The sequence below is a fragment of the Aethalodelphis obliquidens genome, unplaced genomic scaffold, assembly GCF_003676395.1.
Source record: "Aethalodelphis obliquidens isolate GAN/ISIS:26980383/991018 unplaced genomic scaffold, ASM367639v1 scaffold38, whole genome shotgun sequence".
In the NCBI taxonomy this organism is placed as follows: Eukaryota; Metazoa; Chordata; class Mammalia; order Artiodactyla; family Delphinidae; genus Aethalodelphis; species Aethalodelphis obliquidens.
The window spans coordinates 8,400,313-8,419,413 of record NW_020837982.1 but is presented as its reverse complement, the minus strand read 5'-3'; the positions used below and the strand labels follow the sequence as shown (position 1 = coordinate 8,419,413).

Below are 19,101 nucleotides of genomic sequence, written 5' to 3'. Positions count from 1 at the left end.
GTCCAGGTCTTTCAGACGCCTCAATGCATGCTCATTGTCATCCCCCAACTCCTGCTACTTCCTCTGGACCACAAAGCCCACCCAAGGGGGGATTGCCGACGTTCAGCCACATCCTCCAGCTATCAGACAAGTGATGATGGAGCTCGTACCTTGGGCTCAGTCCCTCCTCTGGGTACAAACCCTTTCTCCTCTGAAGGGCAGCGGCTCTGGGAAGAAGGCCAAGGAAGACGGTGTGAGCCAAGACCTGCTGTGTGTGTCTGGATCCCAATTAACAGCCAAGAAGTCAAGTTCCCCTGCCAAGGGGACTGGAAGGAGAGAAGAGACGGAACCCTCTGCTCCTGCAGGTGGGCCCCAGGGAACGGGCTCCCCCACGAAAGGCCCCAGACCAGATTTTATATGCTCAGGAAACCTTATTGCCATGAAACAGACCGCATGACTTGGCCCTACTTCAGGAAATTTGAGGACAGGCATGCCCACGATGCCTCCAAAAACCCTTCCTCCCCACGCAGTGCAGCTAGAGCCCAGAAGCAGTTGATGAAAGCTATAGGCAGCTGCAGACACACATGTGCACACACATCCCACACAATTATCTGCTTGCCCTGATACATGTGCATGTGCACACTCATGCACAGACATGTATGCAAAACAGCATACATGGACACATACATACTACGCATATATAGAATGAATGACGTGTATATGCAACATACACAGAGCATGGCTGTACAGACACAGAGGTGTATTCACACAAAAGCACACATATCTGCACTCATATTCACAGACCTGCATATATTCACACTTAGATGCGTGCACACACTAGCAGTACACATACCCACATTCCTGTGGGCCTTCGCAGGAAGCCCTATCTATCTCCCCAGAACTGGCAGAGAAAGTACAGGAAGAACTTTGGTTCCTACARTCTGAGAAGGTGAACGGATGGATGGACGGAYGGACGGATGGATGGATGGATGGATGGATGGATGGRTGGATGGGTGGATGGRTGGATGGRTGGATRGATGGATAGATGGATGGATGRATGGATGGAWGGAAGGAGGGATGGAAGGAGGGATGGATGGATGGATGGAAGGAGGGATGGATGGATGGATGGAWGGARGGAKGGATGGATGGATGGATGGAAGGAGGGATGGAAGGAGGGATGGAWGGAKGGATGGATGGATGGAWGGAKGGATGGAAGGAGGGATGGAAGGAGGGATGGATGGATGGATGGATGGAAGGAGGGATGGATGGATGGATGGGTGGATTGAAGAGACTCAAGTGATTCTTCCTATTTTGAAACTAATATGAACAGAAGCGAATTCCTCAGCCCCCTTTGGACACCCTTTCTGATATTGACCCCCATAGGTCTCCCACACCTAATGACAATCCTTCATGGTAGACTGCAGCCAGTTCCCACCCACTGAAGTTTTAGGGATGATGTCATGTCCCATGGACTCCAGACTCCTGCATCCAGCTCTACTAACACCTGTACCTGGACGTCAACCTCCCACCACAAACTCAGAATGTACAAAACCAAGCTGCTCATCTTCCCCCAAATGCCGCTGTTCCTGCCTACTTTCCGATCTCAGTTAATGGCCTCTCCCTCCTTCCAGCTACAGAGGCTAATATCCTAGAACTCACCTTTGACTCTTCTCTCTCTCACACCCCACACTGAATGCATCAGGAACTTCTGATAGATCTACCTTCAAAACATATCTATAATCCAACCATTTCTTACCACCTCTGCTGCTTCTGCTCCTGTACCCCATACCCTCATGGGAAGTCTATTCTCAACAGAGAAGTCAGAGTGATTCCATTAAACATAAGTCAGTAATAGAAAAACAATAGAGAAAATCAATACAACCAAAGTTGGCTGCAAAACTGACCAACTTTTAGTTACACTGACCAAGAAAAAAAAAAAGAGAGAAGACTCAAATTACTAAAATCAAGAATGAACATTATTACCGACCTTACAGAAATTAAAAAGACTATAAGGGAATACTGTGAATGAAATTCCTAGAAAGATGCAAACCACCAAGACTGGCTTAAAAAGAAATAAAAAGCCTTAATTGACCAATAATAAGTAAATATCGAGTCAGTAATCAGAAAACTTCCCACAAAAAAAAGCTCAGAACCAGATGGCTTCAATGGGGAATTCTAGCAAATGGCTAATGATGAATTAGCACAAATCCTTCACAAACTCTTCCAAAAAATACAAGAGGAAGAAACACTTGTCAAGTCATTCTATGAGACCAAACAAAGACATCACAAGAAAACTATAGACCAGTATTTCTTATGAATATAGATGCAAAGATCCTCAACAAAATACTAAAAAGCCAAATTCAGCAACATATAAATATAATTTTACACCATGACCAAGGGAGGGTTTATCCCAGGAATGCAAAGTTGGTTAAACATACAAATATCAATCAATGTAATATACCATACTAATAAAATAAAGGGCAAACTACATGACCATCTCAATGGACGCAAAAAACATAAGCTAGACCACCCACGCCTCAGCACAAAACCTCAACTCAGCTCTCAGCCAGCCCACCCAATGCCCACATGGCCCGACATCATCTTGTCCCACCACCTCTCTGTCCTCATTTCCCTTTCTCCGTTCATTCCACACTAACCACAGTGCCCTTCTTGCTGTTCCCTAAACCCAGCAGATACGCTCCTGCCTCAGGGTATTTACAGTTGCTGTTCCCTCTGCTTGGAACACTGTTCCCCTAAATATCCCATAACTCACAATATCGTGAATTTTACTTATATATCTTGCCTGTTGTCTATGTCCCCCAACTAGAATGGGAGCTCCCTAAAAACAGAGATAATTTAGTCTGTTTTATCTACTGCTATATCTGTGGCATTTAAACTAGCATGCCACCCTTATAGGCACTCAATAAATACCTGTTGAATAAATGAATGAATGAAAATAGCTGGTCACTCAACCATTCACACAGCAAACAGTTGATCACCCCAACCCCACTCCAAGTGCCTGACACTGCGCTTCGGGCTGGAGTGCTGAGAAAGATAGGAACAAACCTGGGCCCAGCTGGGAGGGGGTGGTCAGAGCATAAGTAACCAGGACCCAAGGAAGACAGTGCTGAGGAGTGGCGAGTATGGGGAGAGAGTGTTGGCTCTAGCAATCAGGGAAGGCTCCATGGAGAGATGGTGCTCTAGCCTCCCTTGAAGGCCCAGAATGATTCGGGCGTATGGAGAAGGGAAGGGAGTAGAGGAAACAGAGGGAGACCCTGGATATGGAGAGCACAGGGCATATCCTGGGAATCAGGAGGGGACCTGCATGGCAGAACCACATCGAATAACGCTACTAAGGATGTCAGGGCCGTTCATGAGGGGCCTTGAATGCCAGGATGAGGAGTTAGACTTAGTTCCAGAGGCACCAAGGAGCTATGCAAGGCTTTCAAGCAGGGAAGTTTCTGTGGTGTCCCTCTGGCAGTGTGGGGAGAACAGATCGTGGTGGGGGAGCAGGAAGACATGGAGACCAAGATGGGGGCTCTTGGGACAGTCCTAGAGAAAGACGGCAAGGCGTGTGCCATGACAGGACAGAGCGGACCAAGAGAAGAGAGGCAGTTTGGAGGTGTTAAAGATTTATGACTGGGCTTCCCTGGTGGCGCAGTGGTTGAGAGTCCGCCTGCCGATGCAGGGGACACGGGTTTGTGCCCCGGTCCAGGAAGATCCCACATGCCGCGGAGCGGCTGGGCCCGTGAGCCATGGCCGCTGAGCCTGCGCATCCGGAGCCTGTGCTCCGCAATGGGAGAGACCACAACAGTGAGAGGCCCGCGTAATGCAAAAAAAAAAAAAGATTTATGACTGGTGTTAGTGGGCAGGGGTGCGGGGGTGCGGGGATGGGGGGAGCTAGAGCCTGAATCTCAGAACCTCAGAAGCACAGACAGAGCCATGGAGGAGGGGGGTCTGGTCAGGGGTTCCAGAAAGAACCGCACCACTTCTGGAAGGCTGGAGCTCTGGTCGCTGGGGATCCTGCCCAGCCCAAACACGAGCCACAAGGAGGAGCAGCTTCCCAGCACTGGACGATGGACACATCCCAGCCCTGCCAGCCTTCCTGCCCTGCAGTCCCTCGCGTCCCAGGGCCAGCCTAGAGAAGAGATTCCCCAGCTGGCTTTGTCAGCCAAGATGCAATGTCATTTCTAGATGAGCCATCCAGCTCTGGAGATGCGCCAGGCTATGGGGCGGGGGACAGCTGTGTCCCCAAAACACAGCCAAGGAGCTGCTTCCCAGAGCCAAGCAAGACAGTGGCAGAAGCGGAACTGGCAGGTGGTCCGCGGGCCCAGCCAATGCAGTGACAGGCCTTAAATGGGGCCTCCATCTGCCCAGGCCTCAGCCTCCCTGCAAGGTCAGGCCCATTCAGTCCCCACCAGCTGGAGATGACGGTCCCAGTCACTCCCTCAGACAATAAGCATTAAGGTATTTATTAGTGCCTGGTGTACGCCAGCCTCTGTTTCTTTTCCATGGGGGTGACAAGGGTCAGTGTGGCATGAAGGACAGAGACTTTGGAGTCTGCGGAGCTGCGTTAGAGGTTTATCTGTCCTACTCTTTGTGTTGCTGTCTCTGGGCCTCAGTTTTCCCATCTGTCAAGTGGGGATGAGAAAAACCCTTTCCGAGGAGGGCACTGTAAGGACTAAATAAGAGCACGTGCAGAAGGGAATGTTAACAGGACTTGTCTATTCCCCAGGAACTTCAGCGGAAACCCAACCAAGGCTGACGACACTGGTGAGAAGCACCCACACCTTAAAAGAGGCACAAGACACACCTCAGGACTCAGAGAGAGAAAGGGAACCATCCCATGTGGCCCCCCAGCTTATACAGAAGAAGGCTAGAGACCCAGGCTGGGGAGGATTTATTTGAAGAGTGAGAAAGCTGAGTGAGGGGCTTCGGCTGGCCCACCCACAGAAAGCGCACTGCCTGTCAGGAAGGACACTGGGCTTTCTCCCTGGCTGGATGCCCAAAAAATGCACTTTCCTACACCAGGGCCACCTGGGGTGCATCTACAAAGAGCATCCTCAGGACACCCCAACACGTGTCACCTGGGAACAGGAGGATGTACAAGGGCAGCAGTAGGGGCAGCTACATCCTGAGCACATCCAGGGGTCAAACAGAAACCATGGAGAGGAGACAGGCTTGAGGGTCACAAGAGGGGAGCCCCATGGGGTGCCTGCCTGGGGCGACAGGGCCCAGGAGGAAGAGCTGGAAGGGCAACCCTGGAAAGGAGCGGAGGGAAGCTGCGACAGTACACAGGTGACGATGTCTCCTGCACCAGGGAATTGGACAATGCAAATGCTGGGGCCCGAGGCCCCCAGAACCCACAAAAGTGCTCCCAAGAGAGGAGTCAGCCAACATCTGGGCATCTACCACAAGGAGGGCACTGACAGTCAGCAAAACAACGCCAGACACCAATAACACCTGGCCCATTTCCGGTCATCTTTGCTGGCCTGCCCAACCCTGGAGCGGTCAGGATCCCGGGGAAGCCGTGGTCTTGGGGACAAAGGACAGAGATGGAGCAAGGAGAATCCAACCGAGTAGAGCTCCCCCTCTCCCCAGTGCAATTTTCTGGACCTGGATAGAAGCTTTATTTGGAAGTAGAACAAAACTTTTGATTTAAATGAGACTGGGCTTCATGAGTGTAACTGGAAAAGCTATGGTGGGGGCTTCCCTGGTGGCGCAGTGGTTAAGAATCCGCCTTCCAATGCAGGGGACACGGGTTCAATCCCTGTTCCAGGAAGATCCCACATGCCACGGAGCAACTAAGCCTGTGCACCACAACTACTGAGCCCGCGCTCTAGGGCCCGCGAGCCACAACTGCTGAGCCCACGTGCCACAACTACTGAAGCTCAGCAACAAGAGAAGCCACCGCAATGAGAAACCCGCCCACTGCAACGAAGAGTAGCCCCTGCTCGCTGCAACTAGAGAAAGCCCGCCCGCAGCAACCAAGACCCAATGCAGCCAGAGATAAATAAATAAAATTAAATGTAAAAAATTTAAAAAGAAAGAAAAGCTATGGGGTCTGGTCATGGGGGAGAGACACACTCAAACTGGTCAGGGAACCATAAAGCTGTTATTGATTTGCTTTCTGAGTCCAGCCTGCTCTGTGAACCCCACCCACACATGCAGGGGCTTCCATGTCCACAGTGGTGGGTCCCCAGGGCCTTAGGACCAGGGAGTGGGAGTGGAGGGGTAGGAAGCTTGAACCAGTCTAGCTGGGGCTAGGCTGGCGCCATCTTCCCGGTATCAGTGGCTCCTTCCCATCAGGTGGGACAACCAGGGCCAGGGCTCTGGAGAGCCAGGGATACAGCAGCACACATATAAGTGTGTATGTAGGGATACGGATACACCAGGACGCCTGATGAGACCTAAACATGCACGGAGCCCCAGTGAATTCTGATGTGAGCATAGAGTAGCCTGGGAAGGTTTTGGAGGAGGTGGCCTTTGAGTTGGGTCTTACAGCAGAACGACTTTAGGATGCACAGAAGAGGGGAATGGTGCCCCCGGCGGAGGGAATGGACACAAGCAAAGGCTGGGAGACGTGAGCACCTGTCACTGGTATAACCGGAGTGTGAGGCACATGAAGGGATGTGATGGGATATGGATCTGGAAGATACGGTATCCTTAATACTGTCACCTTTAAAGCAGTGTCCGCACTGGCTATGGCCAATCTGAACCTCACTTTCGTCATCTGTAACCTGGGGAGAATTACCCTATTTCTTCTTGGACTCAACACATGTCCTGGGAATAAAGGGGTCTCATGTTCTCCCATCAAAGTATTAACGAGGAGCTCAGAGGACACACTTTAGAAAGGCTTAGGCTCAAACCCCAGTTCCGCCCCTAGCTGTGTTACTCTTGGTAAGCCTCAGTTTCCTCATCTGTTAAATGGGGATAACAAAGCTCCCGAGAAGGATAAACATAATGTACGTGAAGACCCGGCACAGCGTAAGCCTATGTGAAACAGGAGCTCCCTACCCACCTCACCCCACTCCCACCTCCAAAGGGGCCTTCACTTACATAGGAGGCCAGGAGGGTAGTCGGGGCCAGGATGAGAGCCAGGTAGAGGCAGGGGGCTGCAGCAAACAAGCTGGCAGCACAGATGAGGGGCTCAGCCCTTGGGTTGACTTTCTTGTATCTCCTCGAAGCCTCTGCTCCCAGGATGACCCCAACAAGGCCAGTCACAACAGTCAGTACCCCAAAAATCAGGCTGATGGAAAAGAGCAGAGAGGGATTGGTCAGCCGGTGGCGTCAGGATAGGGGTCCGGCCGCCTACCCCCCAGTGCGTGATCTGGTACCTACAGAAAGTGTGGCTGTGGGCCCCTTCCCCTCCCTCCTAACCGATGCTCGTGGGTCCCTGGGACCCTGCTCTGGGATCCACGTACTCCCCTACCCTTCCCATCCTCTTTCCTGCCTCAACCTGGGGATGCCACTGGCCATGTGGGTGATCTTCCTAGCACCCCAGCACCCCAGCGCCCAGCCTGCCTCATTGCCAGCAATCTCCTCCACTGTTTCACCACCTAAAACTGCCCCACTCAGAAATCTTAACTCTACAGTCCCACACTGGCCCCAACCTTCTCGCCTTCCAGGCCCCAATACTAATAGAATGCAGGTAAGTGAGCATGTATTTATCGAGCTCCTGTGATACACCGGCATTGGACACACCCTTCCTCTCTCTCTTTTTTTTTGTTCCCCAACCAGGGGTCAAACCCATGCCCCCTGAAGTGGAAGCGCGGAGTCTTAACCACTGGGCTGCCAGTGAAGTCCCACACACCCTCCCCTCCTTGAGTCCATCCTTCGACTCTCTGTTTCTGAACACCTCTCAAGTAGCCCCCTCTTAACTTCACTACCTTTACCACCTACTCCTAGACCCATTTCAACTCCACTTGGTCCCTCTTGCACCTCCCTCCTGTAGAAACCTGTCCTTCTAGGACAACCTCCATACAGGTCCCCCAGAGGATGCTTTCTAGAACACAGATCTGACTACGCCCCTGCCCACTCCCTGCCTAAAATTCTCCACCAGCTCTTAAACACCCACCAGATTCGGTTCCAGCTCATTGTGGTATACATGGTCCTTCATGATCTGACTCTGGGTGACCTCAACCACAAACCCCAATTCCATCCTCCTCAGTCCCCAGACTAGTTGCTGTCCCCACTTCATACTTTTATTCTTCCATCTGGAACACCCTTCACTGGTTTCTCTACCTACCGAACTCCTATGCATCCTTCAAGACCCATCACAAAGGTCCCCTCTTTGAGGATGCTTTCCCTTGTCCCTCTGCTGATTTGTTCACCCCCTTCAGTTCCCATAGCATCTTCCATGTCTCTATCATCAAGGTTATTCACTAGGCTGTGAATTCCTGGAGAACAGAAACCAGGTTCGGTTTACTTTCTTGACTCTAGGCTGGGAGCATAGAGCCTGGAACAAGAGATATTAACCAAATGGCTCACTGATCTCTCCCAGAATTCCCAGGTGGACAGCTGAAACAGGTGAGGTTAAGAAAGGTTGAGGCCAGGGCTTCCCTGGTGGTCCAGTGGCTAAGACTCCATGCTCCCAATGCAGGGGTCCCAGGTTCGATCCCTGGTCAAGGAACTAGATCCCATATGCCACACTAAGAGTTCGCATGCTGCAACTAAAGATCCTGCACACCACAACAAAGATCCCACACGTGGCAACGAACATCCCGCGTGTCTCAACAAAGACCCAGTGCAGCCAAATAAATAAACAAAATATTAAAAAAAAAAAAAAAGAAAGAAAGAAAGGTTGAGTCCAAGATTACCCAGCTACTAAGCAACAGGATGTGAATATACACCTTCATCCTCCTGGTCTAGCCCAAAGGATGGGCCCAAGCCTCCTTTTTTAATATTTATTCATTTTATTTTTGGCTGCGTCGGGTCTTAGCTGCGTCACGTGGGCTCTCTAGTTGTGGCTCAGTAGTTGTGGCATGCGGGCTTAGTTGCCCACGGCATGTGGGATCTTAGTTTCCCAACCAGGGATCGAACCCACGTCCCTTGCATTGGAAGACAGATTCTTAACCACTAGACCACCAGGGAAGTCCCCCAAGCCTCCTTTTAAAGAAGCCCAAAGGGATGCTGAGACTGACTAGCGTGAACTCTTGAAAAAACGAAGGTAACTAGGACCTTTCCAGCCCCTAAGTGGCTCCCTGTTGTCCTCAGGCAGGCTCCCAGCCAGCACTGCAGGACTGGCCCCTGCTGACCTGTGTAACCTCCCCTCTTTTCTCCTTCCCTCACTCTGCACAAATGACTGGAAATTCTCTAAACTCACCCTACACTTTCTGGCTTCCCTGCCTCGGAGCACCACTGCCCCCACCCACCATTCTCCACCTGGCCAGGATCCCCTCCCAGATCCAAACCTTTCCAAAAGTGCCAGGTGCCTGATATTACCTCCATGGCTACCACCAAGAGGTAAGAACATGAGAGACGCAAGACTATGGTTACTGACAAATTGAGTGCCACAAAAAACTACCTCTCCCCTAAATAACTTCTGTGAAATGTCCGTCCCACAGGCTGAGGACTAATGGGTTTATTTCCCTGCCCCATCCCCTTGGTTTATAGGAGATTGTGTAAAGCCCAGAGAGGGCAGAGACCTGTCCGAGGCCAAACAGCCCCACATTGGCAGAGCCAGGGTCTCCTGGCCCTCTGCTTCCAAACAAAGCATGTGTGTCCTTAGGCAGCTTAAAGGTGCTCACCGAACCTTCCTAGCCTTGCAAGCTGTACCAGGCTCCGGCTCAGCCCAGTCAAGTGACCCCAAATCCCAGATGAATGCTATCTACCTCTGAGTCCCGGTCTGAGCCAGCCTTGGCAGGGTCTCGAGACCTTTCTAAGACTTAGGATTGCTTATTCAAACAGGCGCTGTAGATGGGGGACCCCCAGTGCCCCTGAGCAGAGGTGTGGCCAGAGGACACACCTACCACGAAATGTCCCCACCCCCACAAAGCCTTCCCAGAATCAGACTCTGAGCCAAGAGGGTCCTTAAAGCCTGCAAGTTCTATGCTGATCCTCTGTACAATGGCCCTGGCAAGCAGCTATCCAACTCCTACTTACATGCCCCCAGGAATGGGAAGCTCATTACTCTAATGCTGCCCCTTCCGTCTGGGCCCCGCTCTGTATGTTGGAAGTTCTCCCTCTGGCTGAGCTAGAATCCTGTGTCCTGCAACTTCCTGCTCCCGCCCCACCCTCACCTGCGGGCTTATCCTAACTATGGAGGGTGTATTAACAGCTAGGGTCTGTGCAGAACCCGAACACCAGGACCCTGTGTTAGGTTGAATAATGCCCCGCAACCCAAGACATCTACCTCTGGAACCTGTGACAATATATTCCCTTATATGGCAAAATAGACTTTGTAGATGTGATTACATTAATGTTCTTGAGGTAGGGAGATTATCCTCCAATTTTTTGGTGGGCCCTAAATGCAATTACAAATGTCCTTATAAGAGGGAAGCAGAGGGAGATCTGAGACACAGAGGACAAGGCAACGTGACCGTGGATGTTGAGCTTGGAGTGATGCGGCCACAACCAAGGACCGCCAGCAGCCACCAGAAGCTGGAAGAGGCAAGGAAGGATTCTCCCCGAGAGCCGCCAGCGAGAGTGTGGCCCTGCTGAACTTGGTTTTGGCCCAGTGAAGCCATTATGGACTTCTGGCCTCCAGAACTATGGGAAAAGTTTCTGTTGTTTGAAGCTACCCAAGTGTGTGGTCATTCGTTCCATCAGCCCCAGGACCCTAACACAGTTTCTCAGCCAGGTTCTGGGAATAAGCTAAGTTAGAGGAAGAGGCTGAAGCAGACAATGGGGAAATCACTGGCCCAGGAACAGACAGCCAGTCAATGCCTGAAGTGGGATGGAGACCTGGTTTTTCCCCACTTTTTCAAGCTGCAGTGGGACTTTTAGGACTCAGTCTTTGCCTCTGGGGAGATCCAAGAATCTAGCTGTAGAGCCAGGATAAACATCACAATATCCTGGGACTTCCCTGGCGGTCCAGTGGTTAGGAGTTCACGCTTCCACTGCAGGAGGCATGGGTTCAATCCCTGGTCAGAGAACTAAGATCCTGCATGCTGCTTGGTGTGGCAAAAAAAAAAAAAAAAATCACAGTATCGTTTGATGCATTCATTCATTCATTCACTTACTGGATGCGGCCTGAGCACCCACTGTATGCCAGGTGGTGGGGAGATGTTCAAGTCAATTAACAGTACCAAGCAGTCTCCAGAGGCAACAGTACATGGAGCTTCAGAGCAGAAGCTTTGGAGTCAGATGGGTTTGAATCCTGGCTCTGCTACTCGAGTTGTGTGACCTCGGACAATTTGTTTAACCTCTCCGATCTTCCGCCTCCTCATTTGTAATACACGAATACTAGGGTTTATTATTATAAAACCTCAGAGGGTTTTTCATGTAAAGGGCTTAGAATAGGGCCTGAACTAAAGTTAAGGCTTATAAGAAGTAATGATGAGAAAAGGGAAGGTAGCTATGGGCAAAGGGCACAGCTTGGGCAAAGGCAGAGACAAGTGACGGAGCAGGGGACATTCCGGAAATGACACGAAGCTCTCCCTGGGCATCAGGGAGGGAGGCAGAGGCAAGAGAGGAGGCTGGGGAGAAGGGATGTCAATGCTGCCAGCAGAGCACTAGTGTCACTGAGGCCTCAGGGGAGAACACGGAGCCCTGAGGAACTCTGAGAAACCCATTGGGGCAGGATCAGGGAGGAGAAGGGGTCCTCAAGGAGACTGGAAAGCATCAGCAGGGAGAAGGAGGAAGCAAATAGGAGAGGATTAGACATGCCCGCTCCATCAGGAGGTCATGGAGCCCCTGGAGAACAGGGTCAGCTGGGGGGACAGGAGAACAGCAGGGTGAGAAGAGCAGCTTTCCCAGGACTGCCAGCGCCTCAAATGAGGCAGAGAACATACAAATGCATGTGTGAAATCCCTAAGCCAGAGAAGTAATGAAGCATCCCAGTGCCTCAGTTTGCCATCTGTAGAATGGGACGACCTCACACTACGGGTCCCTCCGAAGGACAGGCCCCACGGAAGCCTCACCCACCCGCAAGTGCTTTCTGGACCCCCATAGCAGCCCAAGAGCAGGAAGACAGGGACTGGGGCCCAGAGAGAACGAAGGAGCCGCCTGTGGCCGCTCAGAGCAGCAGGGGCTCTGCCCAAGCTAAAACCAGGGGCTCTGCCCAAGCTAGTCCTGGTGTCTGCCCAGAGCTCCATGAGCCCACAGAGGCTGAACCTGGGGGCTCAGAACCTCCTGAGAACTTCCCCATCAAGAGCCCCCCTGAGCCGGGCACCCAGGCGCCCCTCCTCACCTGTCCTGGCTGTTGCACGGCTCCCGAAAGCAGGGAAGCTGCAGCCCGTGCACCACACGGGCCTCGAACAGAAACTTGGGGGCCCAGAAGCCCAGAGCTCCAGTCACAAAGGCCATGGCTGTAACTCCAAGGGTCGACCCCACAAAACTCCAGCTGTAAGAGAAGATGATGTGGCTCGACCCGGGAGAGGGCTGGGGCTGCAGGAGCCTCCTACCGCTCCACTCCCCCGTCTCCTGGGCACCCAGGTGGCTCCAGGTCCTTCCGACACTCCCTAAGCAGCCTGCCCCTCCCACCTCCGCACCTTCCCTCCAGCTGTTCCTTCCTCCCTCCTCTCTGCCTGACCAAGTCTCCCCAGACTGACGGACCCAAATCCAACATCACATACTCCAGCAAGCTGTCTGTGCTGCCCCACCCTCCCCTCGGCTCGTGGGTCTGTAACAAAGAGAGTGGGGTCCTGCCCGTGCCCCATATTTTGGTAAATCATGAGACCCGGCCATGTGGGTGACAGGTCTGCCTCCCCGACCATGCCTGGAACAGAGGAGGGATGCTCTCCTGTGAGGCTCAGAGAGGTGAGTGATTCACTCGGGCATCTTCCCAGTAACCCTGAGAAGCTGGCAAAGCTGGAGAACCATGTCCACTGAATAAATGAGGGAAGTGAGGCTCCAAGTCTCAGGTCACTCTGGGATAAGGCAGGGCAGAGCCAAGGCTGGAGCTCACAGTGTCTTCCTCCCTCTCTCCCAGCCCGTATTCCGTCACATGGCTAGGGGGAGGGGGCCTCCGAGTGGGGGAGGGGCATCTCCGTTGGTGAGTGGGAGCTCAGAGAAGGAAGAGGGCAGTCGGGGAGGGTTCTCTGGAGGTGGAGGGAAGGAAGTCAGTGATGCCGGGGCAGACAGAGGGGTTTTCAGTGACATGCAGGGAGGGGCAGGGACACTCACTTTCTCCCCAGGTATCTGAGGTCCTCACACCAGGTGCTCCTTGGGCCCCCAACGGTCACCACCCCCTGCTTCTCAGCAGCTCCCCGGGGTGGGTCTGGAACCAGGACGATAAGCAGGATCAAGGCCACGGCTTCCAGGCAGGGCATGATCTGGGGACAGGAGGGCTCAGGAAGCTCAGGGCCACACACTCCTGCGACCCAGGAGATCCTGGCAGTGACTGAACTCTGTGGTCCAGGCTGGGGAGGGACCCACTTCCTGGGAGCTGGTTATACACAGAGCTTGACAAACCACTGTTTCTCACCCCCTCATCCCTGAGAGGACAGCCTCTCTGGGGAGCAGGGTCCCCTTGGGGTTTGACTTAACACCTGTCTGTTCTATACAGACACCACTCTATTGGGACCTGTGAGCCTGACATGGTTGAGACCTGGAGGCTTGACTACACTGACCCTGACTGTTGAGTACTTGCTGCCCCAATAACTGTCCCTTTTCCAGGCCCACACCTCCATCTGCCACACCAGCCCTGCCCTAGTGTCTTCCTATCCCTTGTCTCATTAATCCTCAAGATTCCATAAGGTAGACTTTACTCCCCCACTCTACAGACAGGCAAAGTGAGGCCCCGAAGAGGGAGGTGACTTGCAAGCTAGCAAACTGAGCAGCTGGGATCTGAACCAGGGGCACGACTTCCAGAGGCCGTGGTCCACAGGACGCCCCAAATGTCTGAGCTGCTGTTGTCTGAACACCCCCCATGGCGCCAGATACCGTGCCAAGGGGCAAAGGCCACTGGAGGCTGGAAAGTCCCTGCCGGCCCAGGGGGAAAGCGGAGGGAAGAAAAGGAAGCTGGACTCACTCGGAGGGCCCAACGCCAGTTGCCGGTCAGCTCCGTCACAGCCGACCCCAGCACGTAGCCCAGACCACTGCGACAGGGGGCAGGGGAAATGGGCAGTGAGGGAAGGGAGGCAGCCCTGAGGCCCCAAGGCCAGCCTGAGCCGGGGTGCCCCGACCCCAGGGAGCCGGCTCTCTGCAGCTCATTGCCTTTCTCACTGGGAAAAGTGAGCCACGTGAGGCCCAGATGTCCACTGCCCTTGGTCAAGTCACAGGTGACCTCTGGCTCCAGGCCCATCCCAAACATCCACTGTCTCTCTATCTGGGGACCACCCACCCCACCTCCCCAAGTCTCAGCCCTGCCCAAATCAGGAGGTTTCAGGAAACCTGAGTCAGAGCTCAGGGGCCTGACTGCAAAACCCACTCTGTCCTACCCCACTATGGAGTGCATGGCCCAACCCTAAGACATTTGTCTGCCTCCCCTCCCAGGGCTGGCCCCTCCCTGTGCAGCCCACACTACTGCGCCGCTATTTCTCACCCCTTCCTGGAGTGTACTAGCATGTAGGGAGCATCCTCATTATGTATCTCTAACTCCCACCATAGCCTGTCAGTTCGTGTTATTGGCCCCATTTACAGATGAGGAAACAGGTTCAGAGAGGTAAAGTGACACAGTGAGGAAGGGGTAGAGTTGGGATTCCAAGCCTTTCTGCTCTGATGTCTCCTCCACCCAGCCCGGCTCCTGTTCTGACTCCTTTAGGCCTCAGTTTACCACCCAGGGAAGTGGATCCAGGGTAATACCAACCTTCCAACAGGGATAAAGATGTAGAAGATGGCCAGCACTCGGGTTCGCTGGTCCCTCACGAAGAGGTCTCCCAGGACAGTGGGCGCAGTGGTGGAGTAGCTGGCAGTGCCAGTGCCCACCACCCCCCGGGACAGGAAGAAGAGCCAGGAGTACTGGGCAAACAGGCACAAGACTGCAGTGAGTTCCAGAAATCACCCTCGGGGCAAGGGGACCTGAGGATTTGTCAGAGGAACCCGAGGGCATCTGGTGACACGTGCCCCAGGGGAGGAGAGGGAGATCAGGGCTCCAGACACCTCATTATCCTCCCAGTCCAGGCTCCCCAAACCACACGGGTGCCCCCTGCTGGTGTCCACAGCCACCCCCAACCCCCTGCCCTGAGTAGCCCTCTTCCTGGGCATCATCTGTGCTAACCAGGCCAGTTCCCGCAGACAGTAGCAGTTACCCTCACCCCCAGCCCCAGCACAGTCGAGCGGAAGTGAAGCCATGGGCAGCAGCGGGAGATGCCAGAGAGGAAGGCCCCTGTTAAGAAAGTCCAACAGCCTGTTCAGAAGGCCCCTCTCTCAGCCCTTAGAAGACAATCCCCCAGCCAGCCTGGAGCCTGCAATGGAGCAGAAGCAGCTCTGCTGGGGCTGGATCAGGGAGGAAGAAGGTGGGGGAGGGTCCCCCGGGGGCCTGGGAAGGGGTGAAGGTACCTACCCGAGGGGGGATGAAGGAGCTGCAGAGGCCTGCTCCTGACCAGAGCAGGATACCTAAGCTCAGCGTCACCTTGCGGCTGTGTCGGTCGCCCAGGTAGCCGAACACGGGTGCAGACAGCAGCAGGCAGCCGATGAAGACTGAAGGAGACACGCAGGGGGCAGCATGCATCCCCGGCTCGACAAAGGCGGAGGGGGGGTGGGGGCGGGGGGCAGATGGGTCCAGCAGGCCCAGAAAAGGGAACCAGCTCAGACACCACAAGCTTGGCAGTGGGTGGAGGCTGGGAGGAGGAAAAGATAAGGTGAATCCCCCAATCCAATCCCCACCACTGCCCAGAGTCAGGGGGACTGGAAGGAAAGGGTGGGGGCAGGGCCCCGACTCAAATCTCAGTTCTGCTGCTTGCTCACTGTGCAGCCTTGGGTTACTAACTCCACCTCTCTGAGCACCAGCCCAGCAGTGGAGAAGTCAACATCCCCCTCCCAGGCCGTGTAAACGTGAGACAGAAGTGAACACAGAGCCCGGCGTGGAGCTGCCAGGGCCCTGTCTCTCGGAGAACTCACAGGGACTTCGCTCTCAAGCCCCTGCTGGAGGCAGGGCGTGGAAGGCAAGAGGGGGCGGGGTGCGGGCCAGGTGCCTGCTCCGAGCTGATGAGCACGGTTTAGAATGAGCACAGTGATTATAAACCAGCGGCCCCTGGAGGCTGGAAAAGATTTGGTCTTCCTAAGTAGGTAAAACATTCCCCTGACGCTGCAGTTGTATTTATACAGTTTTTTAAAGTACTAAACGCTTATGAATTGGTGACTGGATTAGTGAATGCGTTTGCTATTCTGCGAAGACAAAGAAACTGCCACGTTTTTGCGTGACTATACCACGTGGATAACTACCTTCACTGCTTCTGTTCCTCAAATAAAATCTTCTCCACCCTCCTCCGCTGCCTCCGAGAGCCGCCAGGTGACCTGGGCAAAGTCCGACCCTCCTCCACCCCGTCCCACCACCCAAGGGCCTTAGGCTTTGGGGGGCCCCGCCCAGCGTCTGCGTCTTCATTCAGGAGCACAGATGATTGACATTTCCTGAGCCCAATGAATGTCCAGATTCGTCCCAGCTCAGGTTCCAGCCCCTCCCACTTTGCCCCGACCCGCTCTATTACTGGGTTGAGCCGTAGGCAATTGCGGAAATTAAGCCAGTTTTGACCTACAAAAACGGCAGTTTAATATGGTTTGACCTAATCCTCCGCTGAGAAAGGTCTTCGGTGTGAACGGCATTTAAATATATAATAACTACTGCCAAAATAGGCCTCCAAAAAGGCTGTATCAATTTACACTTGAATAGAAGTATGTATGTTGCTTGCTGACACTTGCTAGGATCAATCGATCTATTTTTGTTCATTTAATGGTTGAAACACAAATGGCGTCTCGCTGACGTTTTAACCTGCATTGTTCTTTTTCCAAGTGAGGCTGAGTAGCAGGCTCTGTGTTCACATCCTCTGCCTATTTTTCTATCGGGCTCTTTGTGGATAAATTTCTCCCAGTCCTTTATATTTGTATTAAGGATTTAAAATGCAAATTCTGCGACTGAATACCTGGGCTCACATCCTGACCCCACCACTTCCTAGTTGTGTGACTTTGGACAAAATCCTTAACTCTCCTGTTTTCCCTTTATCAACTACAGAGTACGATAGTAATAGTACTTCCCCCATAAGGTTATGGGGAAGATTAAATAAAATAAAGCATATAAAAGGCAGTGACGGGCTTTATGTAAATGCCCAACAAATGTCACCTATTATTATTGCTAATTGCACTTATAGTTTCAATCACCATCATACAGAAGGATTTAGCTTTGATGTAGTCAAATTTATCAATCTTCTTGGGGGGGGAGTCATTTTGTGTCTTGTTAATGCACATCTTCTTTACCTAAAGCTTATAAAATATTTCCCCAAATCTCATACTTTTATGAGATTTGGGGTAGGGAATCCTTTACAGGATATAAACACCTTAAACCTGCAGATCTCCTGGGTTGGAGACGCCTGCCCCTAAGTGGAAGGCAGGCACGCCTTCGCTCTCCAGATTAAAATCATTTCTGTGACAAGGTGGGAGTAATTAAGGAGCACAGGGTTCAGAGAAGGACTCTATAAGCAGCTACCTGGATTTGAATCCCAGCTCTGTCACTTACCAGCTGTGTGACCTTCAGCAAGCCCCATAGCCTCTCTGTGCCTCAGGTTCATCATCCGTACAATGGGCATAATAATAATCCCTGCCTCGTGGGATTGTTGTGAGATTAAATGAGTTAATGTTATTAAGCCCTTAGACTAGCACCTGGCACACGGTGAGGTCCACATCAGTGTTCGTTTTAAATATTGTAAATCAGTTAACTAACTCCAGCAGCTTCTCTGTCCCATAGCGGTGGGGCGAGGGGTGTCTGACCACTGCTTCCCCCCACCTTCCACCCCACTCTTAGAGCTACACCGTGCCCTCTGAGTCATCGGTTTCCTCCAGTCTACCACCCTGCAGACAGCAGGGTGGGTCTTAGGGCTATTGCACGGTGACCCAGAAAGGTGAAAAGACTCACCTGAGGTCACTGGGGACAAGCCTGGTCGGTCGTCAGGCCTCCAAGCCCACTGCCCTTTCCACACACCTCTTTGGGCTGCTTCTGCAGAGAAACCCCTTCCCTTCATCCAACCTCAAACACACACACTCACACGCACACGCACATTCCCCACTACACACTCACAAGCACGTCCCCACGTTCACAGGCTTCCCCCCGCTCTCTCTCATACACACAAACTTCTCCCTCCCCACAACTCACTTATCAGGGGCCTTGTGGTCATAATCCTGTTCACCATGGTAAGAACCAGGGAAGGGAAATACTGACTCAGATTCCATTATCTGTTTAATCTAGAAGGTTGTGGGTATTGAACCGAGACAGTCTCCCTTTGGCTACAATATGACTGGAAGGTAAGCACCAGCTGCCGGCCTCAGCCCCAAGACAGGAGCAATTGGAAAATACGGTGGTCTAACCAGTGATCTACCTCTTTTGCTCGGTGCCTCGGTTTACAGAACTGTGTACCCTTTTGCATGTTTTCAGCTGAGGCATTTTTATCGTAAGTTTAAATAGTTGAGAAGGATGTGATTTCCAGCATGATTGTATGTTTTAAACTATATTTTCATCCAAATCCTTAGGCTGCAGATTAAGCTCATTCAGTTTACAGGAAATGTCTACCATAAAGGCTTATGGGCAAAGCCAGTCCTCATTTGCCCAATCAGTAGGACAGATCAGACTGGTTGTCTGTAAGAAAGAGATTAAGAGCTTCCCTGGTGGCGCAGTGGTTGAGAGTCTGCCTGCCGATGCAGGGGACACGGGCCATGGCTGCTGAGCCTGCGCGTCCGGAGCCTGTGCTCCGCAACGGGAGAGGCCACAACAGTAAGAGCCCCGCGTACCGCAAAAAAAAAAAAAAAAGAAAAGATATTAAAATGTTGGCTTCATTTTTTTAGTTGAAATACATGTGTTGATACCCATCCCTA

At 52.6% G+C, this 19,101-nt stretch overlaps 1 protein-coding gene across 3 annotated transcripts in view; it reads right to left on the bottom strand.

Moving 5' to 3' along the window:
• Positions 1-19,101, bottom strand: part of SPNS3 (SPNS lysolipid transporter 3, sphingosine-1-phosphate (putative)) — a 68,360-nt gene that overhangs the window by 42,907 nt on the left and 6,352 nt on the right. For 2 of the 3 annotated variants that reach the window (XM_027130752.1, XM_027130751.1), the window contains 6 exons: positions 15,587-15,723; positions 14,891-15,042; positions 14,114-14,180; positions 13,267-13,415; positions 12,332-12,484; positions 7,039-7,228 (listed from right to left, as the gene is read on the bottom strand). In XM_027130752.1, the coding sequence (XP_026986553.1) occupies positions 7,039-7,228; positions 12,332-12,484; positions 13,267-13,415; positions 14,114-14,180; positions 14,891-15,042; positions 15,587-15,723 (848 nt within the window). The remainder of the gene's footprint in view (positions 1-7,038; positions 7,229-12,331; positions 12,485-13,266; positions 13,416-14,113; positions 14,181-14,890; positions 15,043-15,586; positions 15,724-19,101) is intronic. The other variant, XM_027130753.1, reaches the window with a different exon arrangement.